At 37.5% G+C, this 26,791-nt stretch overlaps 1 protein-coding gene across 3 annotated transcripts in view; it reads left to right on the top strand.

Annotated features, from left to right (window-relative positions):
• The window catches only part of VGLL3 (vestigial like family member 3), a gene marked incomplete at its 5' end in the record, with an annotated part of 42,986 nt that overhangs the window by 9,659 nt on the left and 6,536 nt on the right, over nucleotides 1-26,791 (top strand). The window contains 2 exons of one of the 3 annotated variants that reach the window (XM_080654292.1): nucleotides 3,616-3,733; nucleotides 13,159-13,692. In XM_080654292.1, the coding sequence (XP_080510418.1) occupies nucleotides 3,616-3,733; nucleotides 13,159-13,692 (652 nt within the window). Of the gene's footprint in view, nucleotides 1-3,450; nucleotides 3,734-13,158; nucleotides 13,693-26,791 lie in introns of all 3 variants that reach the window. The other 2 variants (XM_080654291.1, XM_080654290.1) reach the window with 2 other exon arrangements.

Here is a 26,791-nt window from a genome sequence, read left to right as displayed (position 1 = left end):
TTTCTGTATTCTCAAGAAAGAAGATAACACTAAGGAAATTTCATTCCAGGGAACAAACACCAAGGTGATACAGAAAAGTGCACACGAGTAACATAGTTTTAAAAAAGGGCAAAGAATTGATTTACCGTCTAACAGACTCTAAAGCACAGGTCACGGAAAGTAGCTGAGGCTGGAGTCCATGGAGAAGAATATTAGGATATTGTGAATGTCAGCATATCGATCAATTGCTGTTTAAATTCTGTGTTCTATTTTCTTCATGCTCAGACTCAGTGTTTAAAAAATGTATGCAAATTAAATGTTAGCATTTTAGGTAGCTATCAGGCCATTTGGCTACTTTAGAATTTTCCATTTAAACATTGATGTTGGTGGTAAGGCTATAAATGTGTGCGTGTGTGTGTGTGTGTGTGTGTGTGTGTGTGTGTGTGTGTTGTAAATGTAAATGTTTAAATTGATTCACTCTAATTTGTGAAAATTGCCCCAACTTAATCTGAAAAATGTATAAGAGGGAATGAATGATAGATATGCCTTTTTTATTCCTTATTGGTAAATATGTCATCGGCTCCCTTTTAATTTTATTTCTTTGATAGTCTCCAGTCAAATTTATTTAATTAGTAGACCTGCCTTAAAGAGTTGGGAGAACAATAACAAAAAAAGAAGTATATTTTATAATAGTTCCAAACATTTTCACTTACATAGAGGAGTCAATATAGACATTTTAGTAGAATCACAGGTGTTTGCATATCAAAAGGAATAATATATTAATATATATTCATATAAATGCACATGTGCATAGGCAGACATATTACATTTATATGATATATAAAGAGTATAGGGAACCAATGTGTCCATCAACAAAAGAATGATTTTTAGAAGATAGATTAATAAAAGGCATTATGATACAGTAGCAGATTTTGCTCAATTTTCCCCATTTTATATTGAAAAGTATGCAATTTTTAGATTTATTTATTTGTATCCAGTCATTCAACAATGGTTTAAAAAGAAAAACATAAAATTAGTTTGCAATGATCAAATTCTATCATCTTAAATAAATAGTAAATGTATACACTAAATTCAACTACCATCAATTAAAAAATTTTAAAAAAATATATAATATTTGTATAGGTCATAATACTCTGCTATATTTATATCAGGATTTGCAGTTTAAAGCTTTTTATATATATAAAAATTCAGTTTTATTTCATCTCATAATTGATTGCTAATTGGGATAAAATAACACATTGCCTTCTTTGTTAACACAGCCAGGATTACATTGAAAACAAATGAAACAATAGCTGTGAAACTCAATTCTCACAAACTAATGCTGAACTAGACATTAACAGAAAATTAAAATCAGTTTCATAGATAGTAATGAACTCTTGTGGACAGTGAAGCTACTCTGTAGATTAGTTTTAATTTCCTTCCCATATAAAAACTGCCTCTTTCTAATATGCCAGAGTATTAGGCAAAGAGTGTGTGTATATACTTAACATGGTATGACTTCAAGTAAATGCCCATGTGCCCAGAGAAACAGGACTGTGATTTGACTAATAAATCATAATATTCATTTAATTTTATAGCAGAATTTAAAGTTAAGAGTAACTTTAGAGGTCATTTAGATCAATCCTCTCATTTAAAAAATTTTATTTATTGATTGATTTTAGAGAGAGAGGAAGAGAGAGAAAGATAGATTTGTTGTTCCACCTACTTATGCATTCATTGGTTGTTTCTTGTATGCACCCTGACAGAGGATTGAACCTGTAATCTTGGCGTAGTGGGACCATCAATCCCCTCATTTTATATGTAACTTTATTGTCAATAGATAATCAAAGTGCTAATTACATTGATAGACATTTTAAACAAAAAATCAATACACATATTTATAAATAGCAGCCCCAAAATAACAAGCAGTTGCTCATAATATACCTGAGCATTTCAGGACTCACCTCACACAAGAACAACATATGCACTGCTAGGGGAAAGAGTTTAGTTTATTGAATGAAGCATTTATAATTTGTGGCTACAGATTTTTTAGCTTAGAAACATAAGAGTTGGAGTTATGTGTTTTGATAACATTTGCAAAATTATGTGATTACTGAGTATTCTAGAATGATTTATTTTTTCTACTCTCATTCATTTTCCAGCATGCATTTTTTTTTCTGAAATTAAAAACATAGTATGACAAAGGATCAAGTTTTACAGGTATATAGATGGTAGAATGCTCATTCTGTCATTAGGATATTGAATTTTATAATATTCAGCATTATCTCCTTATATCTAGTTCACATTAAAGTTGATAATAAAAGTAATGTGTGTTCGATGACAAATGTTTGGAAATACTGAAAAGCAAGAATAAGAAAATAACAACGAAAAACTTACCAGACAGAAAAACCATACAAAATACACTTTGGCAATTTTTATTCCCACAGTAGATACCCCTCCCCTGCTCTTCTCCATTACATACATGTACACACGTATGTAAATCTGCATATTTTTATTACACATTCTGACTCCACCACTTACATGCTCTGTGAGCTTTGGCAGTTTACTTCACTTCTCTGTGCCTTTGTTTCTTCATGTTTAAAATCTGGAGAATAACAATAACTGCATTATAGAATTGTAAGGATTAAGTGGGGCAATTAATAAGTATAAAGTTTTCTAAGTGTCTGGCATAATATATTAACTATTAGTATCACTATTCCCATATGTTTAAGAATGTTTTAAAATCATCCAAATGTTCTCATTTTTATTTGAAAGCCACACTAGCCATTGCTAGCATCTTGTATTATTTTCTGTAAGCCACAACAATACCCTTTTTCTCTCTATGATAATGGTGGTAAGTGGAACATCTGAAAAATATGTTCCATGCAAAATGGATCTTCACACAGACTTATTTTGTCATTTTAGTTTGATTTTTGAGAAACGAGTTGGGCACATCTGCTAAATCCTTTTATAAGATGCTACATTCCTGTTTTTATTTTAGTTTATTTCGTTTATGGAAAGCTCTTTCTTCCTCCACCCACCCTCAGATAATTAGGCCTCCATCCCCCATTTCTCCATGTCCCAAACTATAGAGTTGCCATACGTTAAATGTTTAAAATAAAAAAGTGGAAGAAAAGTGGGGAAGGAATCTGTCTTTTTTTGTTTGTTTGTTTTTTGCAAAGTCATCCTTCTTTTGGTATATCTAGATTAACAAAAATCTTTCACACTCTGGGAATATACAATCTGATAAAGGTCTTTAATTTTTCTTCTAAATTTGAAATAGGGGATTTTTTTTTTGAGAGTGGGAAGGAGAAGGTTGGTTTGGGGAAGGGAAAGATGGGGTAAAGCAGATGAAGAATCAGTTTAAGAACATATGTTAATGTATATACATATATTTAAATTGAAAAGTTAAATAGTTAATGCTTTTTTACAAACTGTCTTTGATACTGTGTTTTGTTTATTCCATCCCAGAAAAAGTTAGCGGTATACAGCAAGATGCAGGACTCTCTGGAAGTCACCCTTCCCAGCAAACAAGAGGAGGAGGAGGAGGAGGAGGAGGAGGAGGAGGAGGAGAAAGACCAGCCTGCCGAGATGGAGTACCTTAACTCTCGCTGTGTCCTTTTCACTTATTTCCAGGGAGACATTGGGTCAGTAGTGGATGAACACTTCTCAAGAGCTTTGGGCCAAGCCAGCACCCTCCATCCAGAATCTGCCATTACAAAAAGCAAGATGGGGCTAACCCCCCTATGGCGAGGTAAGAATTTAAAAGCAGATGCTCTCCAGGGCCCTGTCTCTGTTTCGCAACCGCCTGTACCAGTTTCCAGCTGGAGATTTGCCCCTGAAGGACGGATATCCACTTGCTTTTTAATTTTTAAGGACAGCAAGGAATTTCTTTCAGACAAACAGCTGGATCAGTTTTGTCACATGTGGAATGCAGGGTTGGAAAAGATGCAGTCACACCCCTTAAATTCCTCATGGAAAGTAGTGATGCAACCAGCCGGAGTTTATAGTGGCCAGATCTAGCTGCGAGGCACCATTCCTCAAGCCCCCATGGCCCAATTTGGATGTCTAAATAACAGGCGTGCCTGGATCAGCTTTTAAAAATTAGCTCTTGCTCATTCCACTAGGTGCTACGTGGTGACATAGCAGAGATCTGAGTCTGGCCCAGGAATACCAACTTTGAAAGCCGTCTCTGTTCTCTTGATAGCTTTCCCTGTCCTACTTTGTTGTGTATTAACTCTTTGTCCTGTACAATCCAGACATTACTGACTATATGTACTTGGTTTGGACCTCGGTGAAGTAAAGCAGTAGATTGGGCATTCTCTTCTTTATTTCTGTCTATATAGAGGTCACAGAGGTGTGTTTGAATCTGATTGTTAGCTCACTGAAAATTGTTGGATGACCTCTTAATTGGGATAATTACAAGGCTAGAGAAAAAAATAATACATCATTGCAATGATAGTTTTAGAGAAATGTGTTATGGACTTTTTTTTCTGAACTCACTAGGTTATTTGAAGCACCTAGTCAAATGGTTCTCAGAGTGTGGTTTCCAGGATGAGGAACATTGGCCTCACATGGGAGCGTGTTAGAAATGCAGGTTCCTGGACCACACTCCAGACCTACTGAACTATAAACTCAGGGGTAATTTGTGTTTTAACCAACGCTCCCAGTGATTCAGATGCAGGCTCCCATTTGATAATGATTGATTTGGGGCTGTTATCAACACAGATTGCCGGCCACCTAACTCAGTCCTACTGAATCAGTGTTTCTAAAGGAAGGCTTTGCAAATCACACTTTAACAAGTGCTGCAGGTGATCCTATGATGAGGAAAGGCTACCTGTGGTTGGGGGCAGGTGAGAGGTGATGAGTGGTCGGTCTCCTCTCAGCATCAGAGGAATGGTTCTGCTCCTTTGTAGGGGAGATTCTGCCCCTGTGAAATTGCTGGGCCTGGTCTGTAGATAGGATGGCCCCTCCCTCTCTCCCTCCCTCCCTGCCATCCTCCCTTTCTCCCTCTCTCCCTTCCTTCCTTCCTTCCTTCCTTCCTGTAAATAAGAAGAATACTAAGATAAGCAGTGACTATAATGAGAAGGAGGAATACAAACTCAAGTGACTGAGTCTTGACAGAGATGGATTGGGAATCATAACTGCTTATTTGATTAATACATATTACAGACTTCCCGAAGAACTGAGAACTCAGTTCTTGGAAACATAAGATGTTATGTAACCAACTAATGTCCTATTTGATAGTACATGGTGAATACATTTAATAACTTGGAAAAGGTAAAAATAAGAAAACTTTAATAAATTAGCTGACTTCCATAGTTTGTTACATCAATAATAGATCCTATCAGGATATTTTTTGCTAGGAGAGTAATAAATACAATACCTATTTCTTTTAGAATACTGGCATAGGCAACCCTAGTAATCATTTAACCTGGAATGCAGGAACAAGAGCCCAAAATTATAGCTATATGTGAGCATGATTGTCTATAGTATCACAATTAGAATAGTTTTAAGTGAGGTATTGTATATATGCAAAAACTCTGCAGTTCAGTGTTTTTTTCTATAATATGCATGACTGAATAGAGAAGACATTTGAACATATATCAAATTTCAGTATAGAGAGGGTAAATAAGGTAATGTTTTAGTAACTATTACAATTTTCGTGGCATTATCTTAAATTTGGCCTTCAAATCTATCTTCTCTTATTCATTGACTTACACCACACATCTTTCTTAGGGTCTTACTATATTCTAGGTAGAAGGACTGTGTCAGTGCACAGGAGAGTCTAAGGCTCTACACTCATGGGGCTTTTTAGTGAAAGAGACAAATGTGCAGTGGAACCCAAGGGACTGGTTCACCTGGGCAGTGGCTCGTGAGCTGCGGTTTGCCGCTCTGTTGACTAATGAGTTTGCCGACCACTGAGATAGGGGCTTAATCACAAGGAACAACAACAGCCTGTAATTATTGGAATCGAGAGTCTAGGTCAGTGGTCGGCAAACTCATTAGTCAACAGAGTGGCAAACCGCGGCTCACGAGCCGCAGTTTGCCGACCACTGACTTAGGGTAATAATAGATGTTCTCTCTGAAACCATTATATTTGAGCATAGATCTGAAGGAAGAAAGAGTGCTCTTCAGCACATGAATATCCAGGGGAAGATTATTTGAGGCAGAGGGAACATCCATTGCAAAGACCCTGAGAAAAGACTGCATTTGGAATGTTTAATGCAAAGTAAAAATGCTAGTGGGTGTGGAATGCATTGAAAAGTGATAGGTAGAAACAAGAATCTTTAGAGTTGTTTATGTCAGTTTAGTTTACTGGAGCAACACAGGCAAATACAGTGTGCTCTTCGATTTCCCTTTCTCCATCTCCCACTAATTATTTTCCCTAATACTTGGGATAATGCATTTCTATAAGGAAGATCTGGAATAAATATGAATTGAATGATTAAGGGACTGACTTAGATAAACCAAGTTCATACCATGTACCCCAGATTAGAAAACAAAAGTGCCCTCAATGGAGAATTTATTAGCAATACCTTGTATAAAATCATTGATTACAGTTTTGTTATTTGTAAAATAAGGGGATTGAATTAAGTGATTATTGAAATCTTTTCTCTGTAAAGTTCTGTGATTTCAAATGCATTATTTACTTCCCATTTGTGAATACAACTTTGCCATAGTTGTTTCTAGTTGTGAATCAGCATTTTTAGATAAGCCAAACATAACTTGGATATAATTAATAGATTCACAAAATAAAGGTTTAGAAAATAATATCTTAAAAAGAGGTATAATAAATTGAGATCCCCATGTCTAGCAAAGAGAGTTATGGGGAGTTTTGTATTAATTGGCAAAGTCATACAGGTTTGGTTAATGCAGTCTTTGGGTTCTGTTTGTTTTGAGTTCAAGTTTGGGCCTTCTTGCTGTCTGGTTGCAATGTGATTTGGAATTAATTACTTAAAATCTCTCTGGGCTCAACTTTGCCTATATCATATGTGTTTATTGATATCCATTTCCTAGGGTTATAATAAATAGTTTTTAATAATGTGTATGGAGAATTTGGCATAGGGCTTGATGCAAGGTACTAAATGAAGGTCAGGTGCATTTTCTCTTTTTCTTGTGTCCACTCATTTTACACATAAAACACCAACCTTGGGTCTTTATACAGAAACACTGTGTCTAGAACCGTGGTCGGCAAACTGCGGCTCGCGAGCCACATGCGGCTCTTTGGCCCCTTGAGTGTGGAGCTTCCACAAAATACCACGGCCTGGGCAAGTCTATTTTGAAGAAGTGGCGTTAGAAGAAGTTTAAGTTTAAAAAATTTGGCTCTCAAAAATAATTTCAATCGTTGTACTGTTGATATTTGGCTCTGTTGACTAATGAGTTTGCCGACCACTGGTCTAGAAGTTTGTATTTCTGGCAGAAACACAGTGTCTTGGACATATTAGGTATCAAGGCTATTGAAAGCATTGATGGCCATCGTGGTAATACTTTATGCAGGAGCTGCTGACCAGCTGTATTGAATTAAAGGGTCTAATTTAGGGCATAGGATTTTTACAGTGCCACACCAGTGCTATAGTGCTACAAAGGAATTTAAAACTGAATTATGTTTGATCACAGAATATGTTTACACAGTAAATCTTTAGACAAGAATAGAATGTCAGCTAATAATGGAATAATGGTCAGACTTTGTGTATCTTGATGGTGTGAGGAAAGTCCTGTTTAGGTGTTTTGCAGCTGGTAGGCAAACAATTGACAAGAAACATTTGTACTTTGTTCAGCACGATATAATATCAATTCTCTCATATTTCACTACACATTCTAGCAGAGATTGAATAAGGCTTCTCAGTTAAGAAAATCTAATGAATCCTATTGTCCTCTTATCCGCATCCAAATAGAAACATCAGTTTCAAATATGTCTATGTATTGATCTCAGCTCCCCAATATTACAGAAAGTGTGTGTGTGTGTGTGTGTGTGTGTGTGTGTGTGTGTGTGTGTAGAAAGGGGAGTCGTTAAGTTGAGCCACAGCAAAATAAATCAGTGTGGCTCAGAGGTTGAGCGTTGACCTATGAACCAGGACATCATAGTTCAATTCCCAGTCAGGGCACATGCCTAGGTTGTGGGCTCAATCCCCAGTAGGGGGGTGTGCAGGAGGCAGAAAATTGATGATTCTCTCTCATCATTGATGTTTCTATCTCTCCCTCTCCCTTCCTCTCTGAAAGCATTAAAAATATATTTTAAAAAAGAAAAAGAAAAATCATGCTGAATAGTAACATATTTACTGACATTTTTCTTACTGTAGCAGCAAAGCAATTGTTGCTTGATTGATCTAGTAGTGTGTGCTTTGAGCAATTCATTCTGGCTGGAAAGACCTCTCTAAATGAGTAGTAACCTAAAACAGCAAAAAGGAGAGGGGGAGAAGGACCGGTTTTCTGAGCCACTGAGGCTGGGAAGGAGATGGTGGAGGCAGATCTCTGGGAGGCTTTGCTGGGACCCTCGCTGCTGGGACGTTTAGAGCAGGCACCTGGAAGAAAAGTGAGGTCTGAGGTACCTCAGTGTCCTGCCTCCAAAGAGTGTGGGCATCTGCTGTCGCCCTTTGAATCTCTCATTTCAGAGTCACAAGACCCATTTTGAGCAACTCTAGTCCAAAGTAGATAGAGGACAATCTTTGGAGATAATGGTAATGCCCAATTCCCGCCTGACAGAAAGCGTTGGAACACATATCCTTTCACCTCTGACCCAACTATTTGTTTTCATGGCAAGCAGAACAAGAGGATGGGAATTAAATTATAGTGTGGACCCTTTAGGTTAAAAATGCGGTAGCATTTTTTTTCACTGAGTTTACTAAAAAGATAAATGTTATCTTTTAACATTACTGTTTTAAGTCAATATTTGTTCTAAGAATGTTTTCTGAATGTTTTTAAGATAATTTGATAGTGGTTCTATAGCATTTTATTGTCCCATTTTCCCTTTTAATATAGTTTTTTTTCCAAAATTAAGTGATATAGTACTTAATTAAAAAATAAATGTTGTATTTTCTATTGGTTGTATTGTTTGCCTGTAGATGTTTTCTTAGAGACATTTACAGTTAATGTAAAAAGTCCCCCAGCTACTATGAATTGAAAGAATCATTTGATGGCTCATGCTAAATTCTTCTGTATCTCTAAGATATATTTCAGGTATAAATCACACAGTGAAATTACTGGGTACATTTTGGGTGGGTTGTAGTGGATAATGTATCAATTTTGTCATTTTGTTGTTTAGGAATAAGGGTGTGTGAGTGTATAATATTTTTCAATCCCAATTGCAAGCTGAATCAATGTATAGATTTTTTGTATGTGTCAGACTGTCAGTGTTAACATCATCCAACTGTCAAGTAACAGTGATCCCACAGTCACCCTGGAGAGTTAACATTGTTCAGTCTGAATTGCCTCCACTAACCTGAAAAGTAATATTGCATGGAAATAGCTCATACACAGTTTCTCATATGCTTTTTCATCCAACAAATGTGGCTGTGATTAAGTTCTTGTGAGCAAAGAGTCATGTAATGAAAAAAATTTACATACATATGAAATAAGTACACTGATTCCCAAGCATGAAAAAAAAAAAAAGCATATCATCTGTTTCTTTGTATCAAGATTTTTTCTTAACAATCAAGATACCAAATAGTGGTTTTGAAGTTTAGACTTGTCCTTAAATATATTTTCTATTCAGTATCATTTCATTTACTTGTAAAATGTAACATTGTTTTTGAAATGGCTGCATATTATACTAATCTCAGGAGACATACCAACTGGGAAAAGACTAAGTTGCTTCTAATTTTATTTTTCCCTAAGGCATTTTAAAGCTTTGTTCAGACTTTATGAAGTGCATTTTTAAAAATAGAGTTTCAGTTTCAATGACAATGTGTTCACTAATCACAATACAATACTTCCTAAATAGGACAAGATTTTTGGTAAGGAATTTGTTCATTATTCACATTTAAACATGCATATCCAAAATGCTTAGGCATCTATAAAATAAAATTGGGTCCATGTACATATAAATGAAAATAAATAAAAGGAAAGCAGCCAGAGAAATGACATATACTCTCTGCACTTTTGATATTTTAATGGTGGCTTTTACTGAGGTTGGGTCCAGCAATGTTTATAATAGGATTTTGGCCTCACTAGGAGATGACAGTTATGAGTAGAATGAAGGATTTGGTACCAAAGATTGGATCTATGAGAGCAAAGTGGCAGATTGGTGGTGGCAAAGCCGCACTGTATGATGTAAGGAGCCTCAATAAACTCCTTGTATGGGTTTTGAACTTTACACATTGACAGCTTCCATTGTGGGTGTGACAGAAATATTCCATAATGAGCATCACTTAAATTGAATTTTCTTCTCACAGTTTATGCAATTTTCTTTCTTGTCATTAGCAGCTATTTTTCATATGTCAAAAGAAGACCATTCTTAAATAAAACGTATGTGCTCCAGTGCCAGTAAGTTTGATTTTAAGTGCTATTTTCTGATGGATTATGATTGTGACGAAACAAATTCATTCAATGAAGAGTATGCCAGGACTGTTTGAAGATTTGAAGAACGATGTCCACTTCTATCCTTTGCCTTTGGAAGACTAATACTTCCTAGATTTCCCAAGGGTGTTGAGGTCCACAGAGATTCTTTGGGGGAGAGACTTGATTATGAGACAGGACTCGCTGTCTGTTCATAGAATGAATAGAGTGAATGATGAGCGCTCTGGGCAGACGGGAAGAGTGGGAAAGTTTGCAGTGCTAGTGCCACAGACTTTAGGGAGGCTAGAGGAAGGAAATGTTTGAATACCACAGTGATATCCTAATTATGTTAGTCAAATTACAGAGGTGGTGGTTGATTCACATTACACAAGCTTTCCCTGAAGTTAAACAAACAAACAAACAAACTGGCCTGGAAATTTATGAAGTGAGAAGAACATGGATATGTCAGACTTGTCCTTAAATATATTTTCTATTCAGTATCATTTCATTTACTTGTAAAATGTAACATTGTTTCTGAATGCTTTTATTTCATAGTACTTCTTAGGATGTCCTTTATTCAATGGAAAGATCTAGCAAGTTTTGCTTTTTTTTTTTTTGTGTGTGTGTGTATACACTAGCATAAAAATACTATCTTACTTTACAAGCATGACTAATATGCTAAGCAACCTTATCCTAATCTATAGACAGAAATAATTTATACGCCACTTTACAGAGTGATAGAAGTATGGAGCCAGAAGATATTTAGAATTTTCATTCAAGTGCCTCATACTTTAGTGGAAGACTGAGCCACATAGAGGTCAACAGATCCATTTGGGGTCATAAAATGAGATAGGATTGCCCTAGTCAGTTTGGCTCAGTGGTTAGAGTGTCAGCCCATGGACTAAAGGGTCTTGGGTTTGATCCTGGTCAAGGGCACATATCTCGGTTGTAGGCTTGATCCTTGGCCCCAATAGGGGCACATGCAGGAGGCAACCAATCCATGTGTCTCTTTTACATCCATGTTTTTCTCTCTGTCTCCCCCACTCCTTTCCACTCTCTCTAAAAATCAATGGAAAAAACTATCATCAGTTGAGAATTAACAACAACAAAAAACAAATAAAATGAGATAGGATAAGAACTGAGTGCTAGTTTTCTTACTGAGCTCTCTAGACTCCCAGTACAGTGCTCACTCATTCCCACCACACCATGGCCACGGGCTCTGACTGGTGGTGTAAGTCTTCCTAAATGGAGATCTGACTATTTCAGTCTCCAGATTAAAACCTTTCAAAGCTCAGAGATCTTCTCAGGACAGCACCCATATTCAGTACATGGTTGGCAAGGTCATACCCACCTGTGCCCTTCGGGTACATTTTTGTCACCTTTTGCCCACAGAACTCTTTTTAATCCTTCAATTGGTACTTTGCATGTGTAAGGTGTGTGTGTGTGTGTGTGTGTGTGTGTGTGTGTGTGTGTAATTTTTGGTCTTTTTCACATACTTTTTTATTTGCCTAAAACACTCTTCACTACTTCTTCCCAAGGCTAGCCTTACTCTTCCTTTCAATTTGGCTCTCTCTCTCTCTCTCTTAGGCTTCTGTGCATTCCTTTATGAGAGCACCTACCATGTCACGTGCGATTTATTGTCTATCCTCCATCAAGTTGTGATTAAAAATGACATCTCTTGACCATCTGTGTTTGGTACATAGTAGGTCTTCTATAAATATGTTACTAGGATTAAGTGGAGAAAGTGAATTGAAGCAGAGTTGGGAAGGTTATCTCTATTATTTCCCTTTCCCAAACACCATCTCAAATTTATTACTCGTACTTAAATCTCTTGATTTCCACAGGATCGTCACCAAAATCTAATGTTCAGGTTATAGTGACAAGTGTGCCCTCTTGTGGCACAGTTATGAAGACTGCTGGTCATCCAGGAGGCAGGCTACCTGTTTCAAAGCTCATTTTCCTACTGGCCAGCTGTGACGTCTTGGGCTTCTTCCCTGCCTCTATTTCCACATGGATAAAATGGGAATAACAGTAACAACAAAATAACAGTAACTACCTGAAGGGAGGATACATTAAGATCATCCATGGAAACTGTTGGGCAAACTATCATTAAGTGTTAACTATTATTCTTATGGACTCCCGGAACGCCACAGAAAAAAAAATAAGCTTAGAATACTCTTTCTGATGGAAAATGAGTATCAGTGAGCATAATTAAATGCAACCTTGTTTCCATTTGTTCCTTTCAGCATTAAAATGTTTAGTTTGAATGAAAATTATATTTGCATTTAAAGGAAGTTAGTAAGCATCATCATTTCCAACCTACTTGAACCCCATCTATGGCATACGTTTTCTTTCCCTAGGACTAGGGACTTAGGACCTTTGCTCAGACTTGGTGGCAGCAAGTCACTCAGGAGGAAATGAAGCTTTTCAACCCCAACTTGGAGACCTCAATACAGATTGTGACTGAATAAACTGCACAGACTAGGGCGGGGGGACTCAGCACCGTGAACCCTGCACATTGACGTGGCCTGGGGACTCAGAGGCTCACCTAGCCTCAGCTCACCTCTATGTGGAGACAGGAAGTGCATCGTGATTAGCCTGCTATAAAATAGTGGACATGTGGAGGCAAGTCTCTCCCAGGATGAAATCTTACGTGAATAATTTATTTTTCTGTTTTCTCAGACAGCTCAGCTCTCGCAAGTCAGAGGAGTAGCTTCCCAACTTCCTTTTGGACCAGCTCTTATCAGCCCCCTGCACCCTGCTTAGGGGGAGTTCACCCTGACTTCCAGGTCACTGCACCCCCTGGCACCTTTACTGCAGCCGACCCCAGTCCCTGGCCAGGACACAGCCTGCACCAGACTGGCCCAGCCCCTCCCCCTCCTGTGTCTGAGTCCTGGCCCTACCCTTTGGCATCTCAGGTGAGCCCATCCTACAGCCACATGCATGATGTGTACTTGCGGCACCACCACCCCCACGCTCACATGCACCACCGGCACCACCACCACCACCACCACCACCACCACCCTTCTGCTGGCTCCGCCCTGGATTCGTCCTACCGGCCCCTGCTGATGCCATCAGTGCGAACAGCCAGGATTCCTGCTCCCCAGTGTGATATCACAAAGACAGATCCAGCCACAGTCAGCACTGCTACCTCAGCGTGGGCCGGAGCCTTCCATGGAACTGTGGACATAGTGCCAAGTGTGGGGTTTGATACAGGTGAGCTGGGGGAACTCCCCCTTTCCATAAGAGAAAAAGTTAAATAAATACTTAAGAGAAGGGATGTTCTAAGTACCTTGAAATATTTTTTTCTTATGTGTAAAGTTAAGCTTTGCCAATATGTTTATAGAACCTAACCATTTGCAATAATTCCTGCAGAAACTGGTGTGAGTAATTCATGGAGTACAGTCTGAGGAAGCTAGTGATCTGTTCCTTTGGACTGGAATCTTTAGTACTTTATGCTTATAAAGTATATTGAGCATATTCTCTAAATCTCCCTTGTCTCTGTCCTCTATGCTATGTGCAATGCCTAATAGAATCATAAATAGTATGTTTCAGTCATTTTTCTTTCTCTTCTTTTTTGTTAGGTCTTATCTATGGTTTATAAAACAAAACGAACTGCCTCCTGGAATGTAGTCCATGGTCTACTCTTTGAAAAAGACTAGGGAATGTATTTTTTTAAAAACTGGATTTTTTTTCCCCTTCCTTTGCCCTTTTGTCCACCCCCCCTTTCTCCTCCTCACTTTCCTCTCTCTCTCTCTCTCTCTCTCTCTCTCTATCCCTCTCTCTCTCTCTGTTTTAAATAACACCAGACTTTATAAAACTACTATAAAGTTTATGTTCAACAGATTTATAAAAAAATGGTAAGAGAAATATTTATTCATAGAGTATTCAGCTCCTCTGGAATTCACTGGTTCTGAAGGTCATGGTGTTAAATGTTTGAGCTTGGTTTTTGGACCAGACTGTCATATTAATAGTATTAATAGTTCTGGGTTCACAAAATCACAGGCTTCAGAAGCTAAAAAAGACCCATCAAGTCAGTGATTCCATCCCCAGAGTCTGCATTCCAAAGGCACCCACTTCACCTCCAGTCCCAGGTTTTTCCCTGGAACATTTGGCGACACATTAGAACTTTCTTTCCAGAAGTTTAGAGAGTCACTCTTTCCTTGGTTTTTCTGTAGTGTGCAGGGTCTTTAACCTGAGTGCTGGTTCACAGAAAAGAACTCCCGAGAGGAGAGTGGCATTCACCCTGACAGGAGTGGAACAGTCTTATCTTGGTTATTGCTTCTGCACTAAGCTTTCAAAGTTGGTCCATGCCTGGCCTCATCTAGTTCAGCTTCCTATTGAGTCTCTGGTTCAAACTGCTTTTCTAAGAAACTGTTAGGGGACTTCGTTCTCTCTCTCTAGGAGAAAAGAATATGGTGGGGCTAACAACAGGCTCCCCTTCTTTCTTAGCCGCATGCTAGCAGAATGAAGGCAACTCTTGAGTTGTTGGATGCCTGGGGCCAGATCTGAGTAGAGTTCCAGTTTGGTAGCTGCTATCCTGAGCTGACAATTTCTGGAGGCTCTTTCCTGTTGTCCTTCCATGGTACCTGCATGGCCACACTTCATGCCTTTAGTAGGCAAAAAGGATGTTCTCTCCTTTCTTTGTCACTTTGGGCTGCTATGACAGAGTACCATACATTGCATGGCTTAAACAGCAAACATTTAGTTTTCATAGTTTTGGAAGCTGGAAAGTTCAAGGTCAAGGTTCTGGCACTTTCAATGTCTGGTGAGGGCCTACTTTCTGGTTCATAGACTCTGTCTTCTCAATGTGTCCCCAGATGACATATGAGACAAGGGAGCTCTCTGACATCTCTTATAAGGGCACTAATTCCATTCATGAATGTTCTGCCCTCATGACCTAATCACCTACCAAAGCCCCCATCTCCTAATACTATCACACTGGTCATTAGGATTTAACCTATGAATTTTAGGGGGACAAAGACATTCAGTCAAAAATATTCCCTTTGTGTATTCTATAACATGAAGACTGAAAAGGGGTGTGATTGCTTGTTGCTCTCTATTTCTAATTCTCTGTTACCTGTTACTTACTTTTCTAGTTATCAACTCTGGGCTGTGAGAAGAATTGGGTAGAAGTCTCACTATGATTATGTTTAACTGTGTTGTAGTTGATTCTACAGGGATCTCTGGAGCCCAGATGGCTTTTTATGATTGTCCTACCTTAAGTCGAGGTTGATGGGCTTTTTTATTCCTGCATTGACTGGTTATTAGATGGATTTGCCTATTGAAAGGGGAAATGCCATTAAGCAAGATGCCTTTATTCAGCTGAAGGTAATTCCCAAAGAGAGAAACAGTTGAAAGTGATGAGCTGCCAAGAGTGGAGAAATGAATGTTTTAACATGGAATGGGGAAGAATCAGTGGCCCATCACAATATCCACTATAGGGGGACAAAAAAAGAGTAGTAGCTCTTCTCCCACTTTTCTCACTACTTATTAAATAACAGAAGTTTCTGCATAATAGGCCCAAGCTAGGGAAGTAGGTTAGTTGAGAAGAATGAGACATAGGTTCCTCTATCCAATCTATGAAACATTAACCCGAAACAATGGCTCAGCTCAGGACTCAGCATCAATGTCAGGTGGCTACCCAGCAGCTGAGGAAACAGCCTGAATTCAGGTGAGACAGCTGTGAAACTTCTCATAACCCAGGTACATTCCATTAGGAAATAAATCAATGCAACCATTTTGAAAGCAATTTGGTTATGGATATGACATTTTTAACAGTAGGGGAAAGGTTTAATAATGCTAGGTGCATTTTTATTTTGCAGCCATCTGTAGGAAACCTGGAAGGTTGAGCATAATATAAAGTTTAATGACTAAAGAAAATTTCAGAGTATCATGTATAATAAAACCCAAGGGTCAGCAAAAATTTTCTGTAAAGGGCCTGATAGAAATATTTAATACTTCACAGGATCATATTATCTGTCACCACTACTCAGCTTTGCTTTTATAGTGTTGAAGCAGCCACAGAGACTTAACTAAATGAGGATGGCTGTATTCCAATAATACTTTATTGACACTGAAATTTGAATTTTACATACTTTTAATGTGTCTTCAAATACTACTCCTTTTGATTCCCTTCTTTCTCAATCATTTAAAAATATACAATCCATTTTTCCATACTTAACTCATGGGCTATGTATATAAACAGAAAATGGGCCTGATTTGGCTTATGAGCTGTAGCTTTCTGACCCCTATATAATCTCATGTGTGTAATTTTTATCTATCCACACAAGCGCACGTGCACACACACACATTTGCACCTGCACTTCCATAATTAAAATTATCTAGAAGTATATGCCCCCACTTGTAATGATTGCTTATTAGTAATTAGTAGGCATCCTGAGCTGTGAAGACAAGACTGATTTTATAAGCCCACCTTTGGCACTCACTAGCTACAGGGCTACAGGGTGTGGGGCAAATTATATAATCCCCTAGATGCCTCAATTTATCTTCAAAAAATGCCTCTGGATTGTTTTGAGGATTAAATGCGCTAATGAAGTAAAACATTTACAAATGTGCCATGTACATAATAGGTATTCTATAAATGCTAGCTGTAAAAGGGAAGATGGATAGAGCCTTGCCTTTTTTTTTGCTTTTAAATTATTATTATTATGGAGATATATTTCCTATGCCCTATACTATACCATTTTAAAATGTACAGTTTAGTGGCTTTTAGTATGCTCACAGTGTTGTGCAACTATCCCCACTATCTAGTTCCAGAACATTTTTATCACCTCAACAAGAAATCCCAAGTCTCTTAGGAGTCACTCCCAATTTCCCTCCTCCCACGCCATATGCCCTGGCAGCCACTAATCTACTTTCTTTCTTTGGACAGTTCATGTAAATAGAGTCATGCAATATGTGGCCTTTTGTATCTTCCTTCTGTCACTTAGCCTGTGTTTTCAAGATTCATCCATGTAGATGTATCAGAACTTTATTCCTTTCTTGGGGTTGAATACTATGCTGTTATATGGACATACATACTACATTGTTTATTTATGAATTGATTTGTTTCTATTTTTTTGGCTATTAAGAATAATACTACAAGTAACACTCATGTACAGGTTTTGTTTTCAATTATCTTGGGTATATACCTAAGAATAGAATTGTGGGGTTGAGAGAACCTCACTTTTTAATTTACATAGTTCTATATTTCTTGACATTTTTTTCAAAGGCCATTTATTATATCTGCAATTACTTTAAAAATTATTACATAATATAGCAATAGAGTTCTGATGTTTTATAGGCAAAATTATTTCAAAAGAAAAGTGAAATGGTCCATTTTTTCTGAAGGTTCTGATCTGGATTGAGAACAGTGAAGGTGCCTTAGGCATAAAAGCTGAAGAAATACTCATTCTCAGAGTCCTGACTATACGTGCTTCCTTAAATTTTGCTCCCAGGGTGTTTCACTTGCCTCACCTGTGTCCTGGCTCTATTTTTTGTAATGCCTGATTTACTTTCACTTGCTCCCTTTTTTGAATAGATATTATATACCTACTAGAGGCCCGGTGCACAAAATTTGTGCATGGGGAGTGTCCCTAGGCCTGGCCGGTGATCAGGGCCTATCAGGGCCTTCTGGCTGCTGTCCCCGCCTTCCTTCTGGCTGCCAGCCTGGGCCTTCCTTTGTTCTGTGCTGCCCCCTGTTGGTAAGCACACGTCATAGTGAGTGATAGAACTCCCGGTCTCCTGGTCCAACTCCTGATGGGACACTTTGCATATACACACACACTAGAGGCCCAGTGCATGAAAATGCATGCACTGGAGGGGGGTCCCTCAGCCCAGCCTGCCCCCTCTCACAGTCCTGGAGCCCTCAGGGGCGGGAGGTGACTTGGCAATCAGGGAAAGGTGATGCCCCCATCATACCTCTGCTGCTGCCACTGCTGGCAGCGCAAGCCTCAGCCAGCCCTGGTTACCTGAGCCTCAGGCCGCTCTGGGGGACTTAGGAGGCAGGTGCACAGAACAGCTGGGCCCACCTAGGCCGCACATCTGCCGCCCCGGTGGGGCTGAGGGGACTGGGCGCCACAAACTTGTGGCTGTGTGCGCCACCATCTTTGAGGGCATGACAGTCAATTAGCATATTCCCTCCTTATTGGCTGTGGGCACTGCCATCTTTGTGATGGCAGGAGGGTCAATTAGCATATTCCCTCTTTATTAGATAGGATTGATATCATCATACATCATAACACAGCTGCCTTCCTCATGAAAATACCTATCTTTACCAAAACACTGTTATCGCAAATCCCGTATTAGGCTTTGCCCATTCTCTTTAACAGTCTCAAAATTGGGTTTCATGGGAACAGTGGTTTTGGCATGTGATAATAAGAGCTTAACTGAAAAAATAAAAGGTCCGTAGTGAGATGATTTAGTTAACATTGCCTACCACATACCTCTCTTTGAGATCACAATTCATTTTAGCATATGAAAGGTTATTATACATCCTTTAGTATAGAAACATGTTAAAATTTAATAGGAGATTTTCCACTCTCATTTTCTTATGGGCACATTTTGTTTTTAGCATACTTATCAACTTTTCATGTAAGGCTCTTTGGGAATGCTCTTTAGCTTAGTTTTTATCCCATAATAAAAGCCATAGATTTCAACTTTAATCAGTGACTTTCACTGTTCTTTAAGCTGCTGTAGAGAGGAAGATTAAGAATGGTAGCTTGAGCCAAAGATAAATACCTAGAAGGGTAAGATGAGGAAGGGAGAGTCCAGGATATGGAGGATTAACTTCAGTAAGCTAGGAGTATTGTACTAGGCCCTTTTGTGTCAGGAAAAAGAGAGTTACATGTGGACATAATTGTGATTGTGAGACAACATAGTATTAGATATGCATGTGCGAGTGCAAGACTACGTCTCTTCCTATCATACACATATTTTTTGTGTGATGACATAAGTAAATTCTGACCACTATTCATCTTTCAGTGGCCATAACCATACAATGCATTTTACTGAAATTCTGACATTCTTATTTTCTGTTATTACCAATAATTCACCTAAAATGAGATATACAATGTTTCATATCCCCACCAGTTGGAATTAATTTTTCAAGTAAAGATTTGTTAATGAAGTCTTTTTACTGAAATACAGAGTTGACTTTATTTATAACTTCCACTTTAACCACTCTTTTTATATTTAGCAAAAGGAAAAGCAGTCATGCTTTGTGGTATGACTTTTTTTTTATAAACCCAAGCTGCTTATGGCTTGAGATTGTTTTCATCTCTAGATCCACAGATATTTTTCTTAGGATCCCTCATGTTATTTTAGCTATAATTTTGTTATAAAGTTATTTTTTATGTTGAGGAATGTCATAATTACTCAAATAAAATGTACATAAACATCATAGAGTTGAGGTACACATATTCTTTTTGCTAAGATGTATTTAGGTAGGCTAAAATCACACCCTCCCCCAAATAACATTGTGTGTTATCGCACAAGTTCAGGAAATCTGGAGGTAAAAGGGATTTAATATGTTGCTGTACCTCTGGCTTCTCAAAAATTTTTTCTTGTAAACATTAGCTAGACATTTGCAGAAATAGTAGATTCTATGACTGAATGACTCCGTCCCAACTGATGGCTAGAGCCAGATATTAAACACTATCTGGTTCCTCTCTCACTAATGAATATGTTTTCAGCTATGCAGTGAACTCAGGATTATGTATCATAGCATGTGACATTTATTCTTTCTAGACAGAGAAAAACAATACCACAATAGCTACTAGCCCTACCTACAAATGACTTAGTACACGTTGTGAAAATTTCCATAAGTACAGGAAGCTATGTTTCTAGTTTCTCTCAGGTGTTGAGGCATAAACTGAATTGTTTCTGAAGAGACTTTCTTACCAATGGGCTTGATATACCTGTGAATAGAATTATTCTGATGAGAAACCTGGAAAAAATGTTGAGAACTTAAAGTTCAATAATAGATAGGGAGCACTGGGCACCCAGGGGAAGATTGGAGTACACCAACATCCTTCTTATCCATCTTTCATAGGCACTTGGTGTCTGATGAAATCATAAAAGTCAAGTCACCTTAAGCGGCTTTCTGAATTCTTTATAGTATGAGGCCTGTAAACCACATTAAAAATCCTGACTTAATCTGAATCTTTTCACCTGAATATTTTGTGAAAGGGCCCTCATTTACAAATTATAAGATTATATTTTAATGAGATTTAAGTTGTAATTATTATTGCCCAAAATTGTTATATAGTGTTCACTTTAAAATAGGTGAATTAAACTATTGCAATGGTTAAGGTACTGGTGATCAGTCCTACTCAATACTATGCAGATGCCTTATATGCTCTTCATTAGTAGAAACACGTATATTTTTGTTTTATCAAGTACAGCAAATAAAATAGCAAGGTGAAAAATAGCTATGTGCTAGAGCAGCAAGTGGAAAGGAAGTTTCTCTCCAGAAAGGAGGGATGGACATCAAGTTACATCTTGCTTTTGCATCCAACCTGTAAGTGTGCCATCTCACTAGATCCCATCTCAAGACCCATGCCTTCTTGGAGGTGGTCTGGTGCTGACAAGTGTAGGCAAAAAAAGATTGTGATTGTGTGAAAGTTCTCAGAATAATGATGATAAACTATTTTAACATCCCCTTTTTAAATGTTACTAATTTTTAAATGTTACTGAGGACAGTAATGGAATTAAAAACATAGAGCTTTATATCCAGTAAAGTATTTCCTTCTCTGAACATATACATCTGCAAAAAAGACTAAAAGAAACCAAGAGTTACCAACGTAAGAGATTTTAATATTTGCTTCATATCATAATGCTCCCATTCCAAACTTTATAATGAGAGAGAGAAATAATCAGAAAGCCATAGTAGTAATTGACAGGATAGTATGATTTATATAAAAGATATAAGTACTAAGGCATTTTTCACCCTAGAGAAGAGAGGATATCAAAGTAACATGTTTTGAAGGTAGCCAACTAAAAACAGTTTCCCTCCCATAGCTCCTCTTCTCATGGAGCATATATATTTGTTGTTTGTTGTTGCAATTCTGAAGATTATGGAGTTAGTGATGCATTGAAGTCTATCCTGACATTAACGGTGATTTTTACAAATGATAGGGAAATTGTCTCTAGTGGTTTTGTAAGATAGAATAGGCATAGAAGTTTACTTCTAATCATTTTACTTCAGCAGGGAGACACATTAAATGGCATTTTGGAGAATCCAGACCCAGGACTCTGATCTCTCAGTGGTAGTTGTGCTGTTCAATAAAGGTTTATAGATTTCTGGATACTTACCTTGGGGTTATTATCTGAATTCAGATAGTTAAAATGTCACAAGGCAATAGCTGCTGTTTAAAAAAAAAATACTAGTCAGAATGTTTATAAACTAATACTTTCTCTGGACTTTTAAAAAAAAGTGTATTATGATTTAATTGCAATAAAGACTCTAGTAATTAACAACCAATTGCTTCACACTTTCACAAAACTTTTCTTCTCCTTCATGGACTTATGTCATAAGTCTATTTTTTGCTGCGAGAAAAAAAAGATCACCAAAAGTGTGTTAAAATTTTTCTGCACTCTTGAATGGCATTAGTTGTACAGGGCACATGTCCAGAATGGCAATTTCGTGACCAGAAGGGTAATGGGAACCATCTTTGAGATGCATGCAAAACAACAGGCGATCCCAGCCAGAGAGTTAGATCTGCGTGAACAGGACCTGGATGGTGAATCAGAGGGGGAAATGCATTCCAGAGCTCTGCTGTCAGTGCTGTCTCCATGGCTGGATTCTGCAGGACCTTAATGAAATTCCTCTGCGGTCCCAGAGCTGTGCCGATCTTGTCCAGGCTCTCTTCTGGGCCTTCATCCATTGAATGGTGCCATATGTCACACTGCCCAAAGCATGGGGTTTTCTCTCACGATCCTTCTACCTTACAGGGTGAGTGCAGAGGCTTTCTGAGAAGAATCTGCGTGTTTTAGGATGCATTTGCTTAATAATACAAATAACCACGCGTGCACATAAATGTGTGTGTGTGTGTGTGTGTGTGTGTGTGTGTGATCAATTTGAATCCCTGTTAAATACAATTTGCTTTAGGGATAATGCTATTTCTCATACATTGCTGGTAGAAAATTGAAAAGTTATAAGCTTTTTAAATACTAGAAAATGTATTACAATTTAAAGTACTCATAGACTTTGGCCCTGTGAGTCTATGCCACATAAATATAAGCAATGGCATTTGAAGATATATGTACAAATTGTTTATTGTGACAATGTTCACAGTAGTAAAATACTGGAATCACGTGTCTGCCATGAAGAAGGGGATCTATGAGTGAAATATGTTCTATGTGGTTTTGATGACTAATAAAATAAAAGCTACAGAAGAACATACATATGTACTTATTGTCAAAAATGGATGACAAGAAATCCTGGATGTATGTGAGTCTGTGTGGTGTGTGCATGTACATATAATTCAATGAAAGTAGAGAAAACTAGTTGGTCAACATGTGTTTCCTTTTAGGGCTGCAGGTATTGCGGTCACTAATTTGAATTTAAGGAGGAGAAAGGAGAAGAGTATAGAACAAAACACACACACACACACACACACACACATATATATATATATATATACTGTATATATGTATGTATTTATGTATGTGTGTATATGAATATGTATGTATGTGAACCAGAAAGAGGTAGAGGAAATAGATATTTATTTTATTGATAATTTATCCTCGCCATCAAATCACTTAGGGGCCCATAAAAATGATTGCCAGAGATATGTATGGGAAAAACAGAGAACCAAAAAATAGATTCTAGGACCAGTATTACCTCTTAGCTGTATTAGGTTGAATAACTCTCATAACCTCTTCTTTAGATGCAAAATGAAAATGATATGTCCTTTGACACAGCTGGGAGGGAGATATCAATGAACGAATGCCCATGCTTGTGTTTTCTAAATGTTGACACATGATGCAGAACTAAAGCTCTCATTATTCTTAATAAATACGGTGCATTTCAAACAGAAAAAGAAGTTCACACTGGAGATCATAATGACATATGAATAACGGAGATGCACACTTTAAACACCTCTGCCACTTCCTGACTGTATCTTTTGGAGTTAAATGTCGTAGTAGTGGTGTTTGCTGATATTGGGTATACAGTAAAAACAAAAGGGTGTTTTTTCTTGATTGGGCACACAATTGGAGAAGTGGGATAAAGAGTAAAGATAAGGGTTTGAGGAGTTATCAGTATGTGTAACTTCAAGACATTTTTAAACACAATTTTCTCTCTCTAGAACAAACACTGGGCCACATGGAATGGGAGGTACTAAGAGAAAAGACATTTTATCTCATTGTGCTTATGTGTTGCTGAGATGTTTATTCTTGTCACTCATGAAGGTGCAAGTGAAATTTTATGTGCAGAATAAGGACTTGGATCACTTATTGATTAAACTACCCACTGTGCATATAATTAAACTACCCACACTCTATTAATACTTGCTAATTTGTAAAGACTGAACTAAAAAACACACACAACAAAACAGATTCATTTTCTATTCGAGTATTAATTTTGTAAACAAGTTTTTATGGATAGCTCTCTGAAAAGTTTTCTTTTTGTTTTTTAAATTGCAAGCAATGTTAGACAATGCCATCATCCTTAGATTGTTCTTAAATGAGTTGTCACCAACTAGCTATGGTTGGGATTGGGAACTTTTTCAAACTGTCATGTCTTCCCAAGAGAAACATATGTTGCTCACCTGCGAGGGGACCTATAGAGGTTGAAAGAAACTCCTGGGTAATTCTAGCATGACTCCAAATGGAGAATCACTCAAAGATAAAAGGCTTGTATTAGGGGTCAGCCTCTTTTGTATCAGCAAAGTATCTTTTCAATAATACTTTGATATTTCTCATATCACATATAAGGGTACATCTAAAAGAAACAGCTCAAAAGAACTCTGTTTCAGAACTTGTTCCCAGACAATTTTACATTAGCTTTCAGACAGGCTGAAATGATTATATACAAAAATTCTATATGGCCTGTGGAATTTACACATTCTCTTTATTCTCTTTCGGGCTGCCCAACTCTTCTCTTATTGTTCTATTTATCAACAATATAAGGTTTCACAAACAGTTGTCTGTGGCCAACATGTTCTGAATTCCTAGGCAAAAAGATGACCAAAAACAGTCTTGCAAGAGACTGATGTGAAGCAAAATAAGCTGTTTTTTTTTTTTTTTTAATACAGCCTGACATACTGGATATTTAACTTCATGATTTTTGTCAACCACAGCGTGTGTTATATATAATACATGTTTTCATAACTGCTTTGAGCAGTATCAGATTATGCTTAGCATCCTCATAATCATTGAAACTCTATTTAGTTTTTTTTGGATTAGATAGACTTTTCTGGAAAATGTCAGAGAGCAAGCTTGTGAAAAATTACTTATGTCAATGTAGAATTTATATTGAATTTTACTCTTTCCCAATATGTTTTGATTTAATGGAGAGATTGATTAAACCAAATAGTCATAAAAATAGGTTCATATTTCTGCAGTTCTAAAGTAATTTTTTAAAATCTCATATCTTTAACTCATTAATACAGGTAAAGTGTGTCCCCTGTCAGTGTTGTGTCCCTAATTATGGTTTTGTGGAGAAGCAAGGAATCCAGATTAGCTCTTCCTCTGGTTGGATTATTTATTTTCTGGATCATAAAGCTGTCACTGCATAACCTAGAAACCTTTTTAAAGATGCATGTTTGGCTTCATTTGTTATCCAACAGATGTCTGGATAGTTAGAATCTCTTGAGAGTACTATAACTTGTGGTTTCAGTTACAGTAAGTGATCCAAGCATTTTTTGGATTTGCTCCTCTCCAGTTCTGGGAGAAAAATCTGTAGAAGAAATTACAGAGGGTGTTCCATTTCACTCCTCCCCATTCCCTTTTCCTTTTATTCTTTGTCTCTGTCTTCAAAGTTCCTTTGTATCTGCTTTTGAAATTGAGGTCACTGGATTGGTGAGCAATGTCTGCATTCCATATTGCATCCCCTGATCCCAAACTGCTTTTACCCAAGAGGTTTTCACACTGACATTCAAATTTTGAGCATGGTAAATTTCCACTATGATCAAAAATTATGTACCTCTGTGGTTTTTATTTTATTTTATACTGTATGCAAGGTCAGTTTTTAAATGACTGATTCAGATTTGTACCTCCATATCCTGATGCTTAAAGTATTTGCCAGTTTCCCTTCTAGCAGGGCATTTTAACATATACGTGTCTGAGGAAATGGAAGTCGCTAAAGGCAAAGGCTGAAGGTTCTGTGCTTGGGAGGGTTTGTGATTCTGGAGGGCGTAAGGTTCTGAGAGGGCAGACAGACTGAGGTGCTCGCTGTCTGGGTCTGGGAAAACAGGAGCAGTGAAAACACCTCGGCACTAACTGCTTGCCGCCTGCAGTGTTTGCCTCAGGTGTGCAGGTGCCGTGCTCCTTACAATCACGTAGTAAGTGATGGTCTACTGGTAACATCAGGTTCAGTGGGTTTTACATTTCTACTCTTTTAAATCCGAATTTAAAGACATTTTGACAAGTTCAGACAGTTTCACCTCATTGATTCTGACAGCACTATTTCATGGAGATTTAAAATCAATTCTAAATGTGCCTTGAGGAAACATCTTCATATGCAGAAAAACCTCCCTCTGCTAATAAATGATTACACTGTCATATTTAGGAGTCTTTTACCATTGCTTTAGTGTGTAAGAAATGTAATGATAAGAGGGTAATTGTAATTCAAATGTCACAATATATTTCATCTTTTTTCAGGGGGTGGGCGGGGAGAGATTAACCAAAGAACTTATATGTATAAGCATGGTGAAGGCCTGGGGGAGGGAGTAACAGGGGTGAGATAGAGGGGTCAATGAGGAATAAAAGGGGACATCCATAATACTTCTAACAATAAAGGTGAATTTTTTAAAAAATACATCTTATTTGGAATGACTTTAAAAAGAACTATTGTTCAACATTTAAGTACTAAGTGTGGAGTTACTTAGTACTCATCAAACTGGTAAAATATTTGTAATATATGAGAAAAAAGTTAATATGCCTAATATACAAAAATACTTAGAAATCTATGAGGAAATTACTTTCTTAGAAGCATAGAAAATTGGCCAAAGATAAAACACAGAGAAAGAAATGCCGTAATCAAATAATGTTCAGCTTCACTAATGCTGGAAAAACTGTAAAATGAAACAATTAGATACTTTTAATCTGTAATAATAATAATAATAAATAGGAAATAAATTATGATTGT

The sequence above is a fragment of the Plecotus auritus genome (genome assembly GCF_963455305.1).
Source record: "Plecotus auritus genome assembly, chromosome: 2".
NCBI classification, from domain to species: Eukaryota; Metazoa; Chordata; class Mammalia; order Chiroptera; family Vespertilionidae; genus Plecotus; species Plecotus auritus.
Note: the sequence above shows the minus strand (reverse complement) of the source record. Positions and strands in the feature narration are given on the sequence as shown.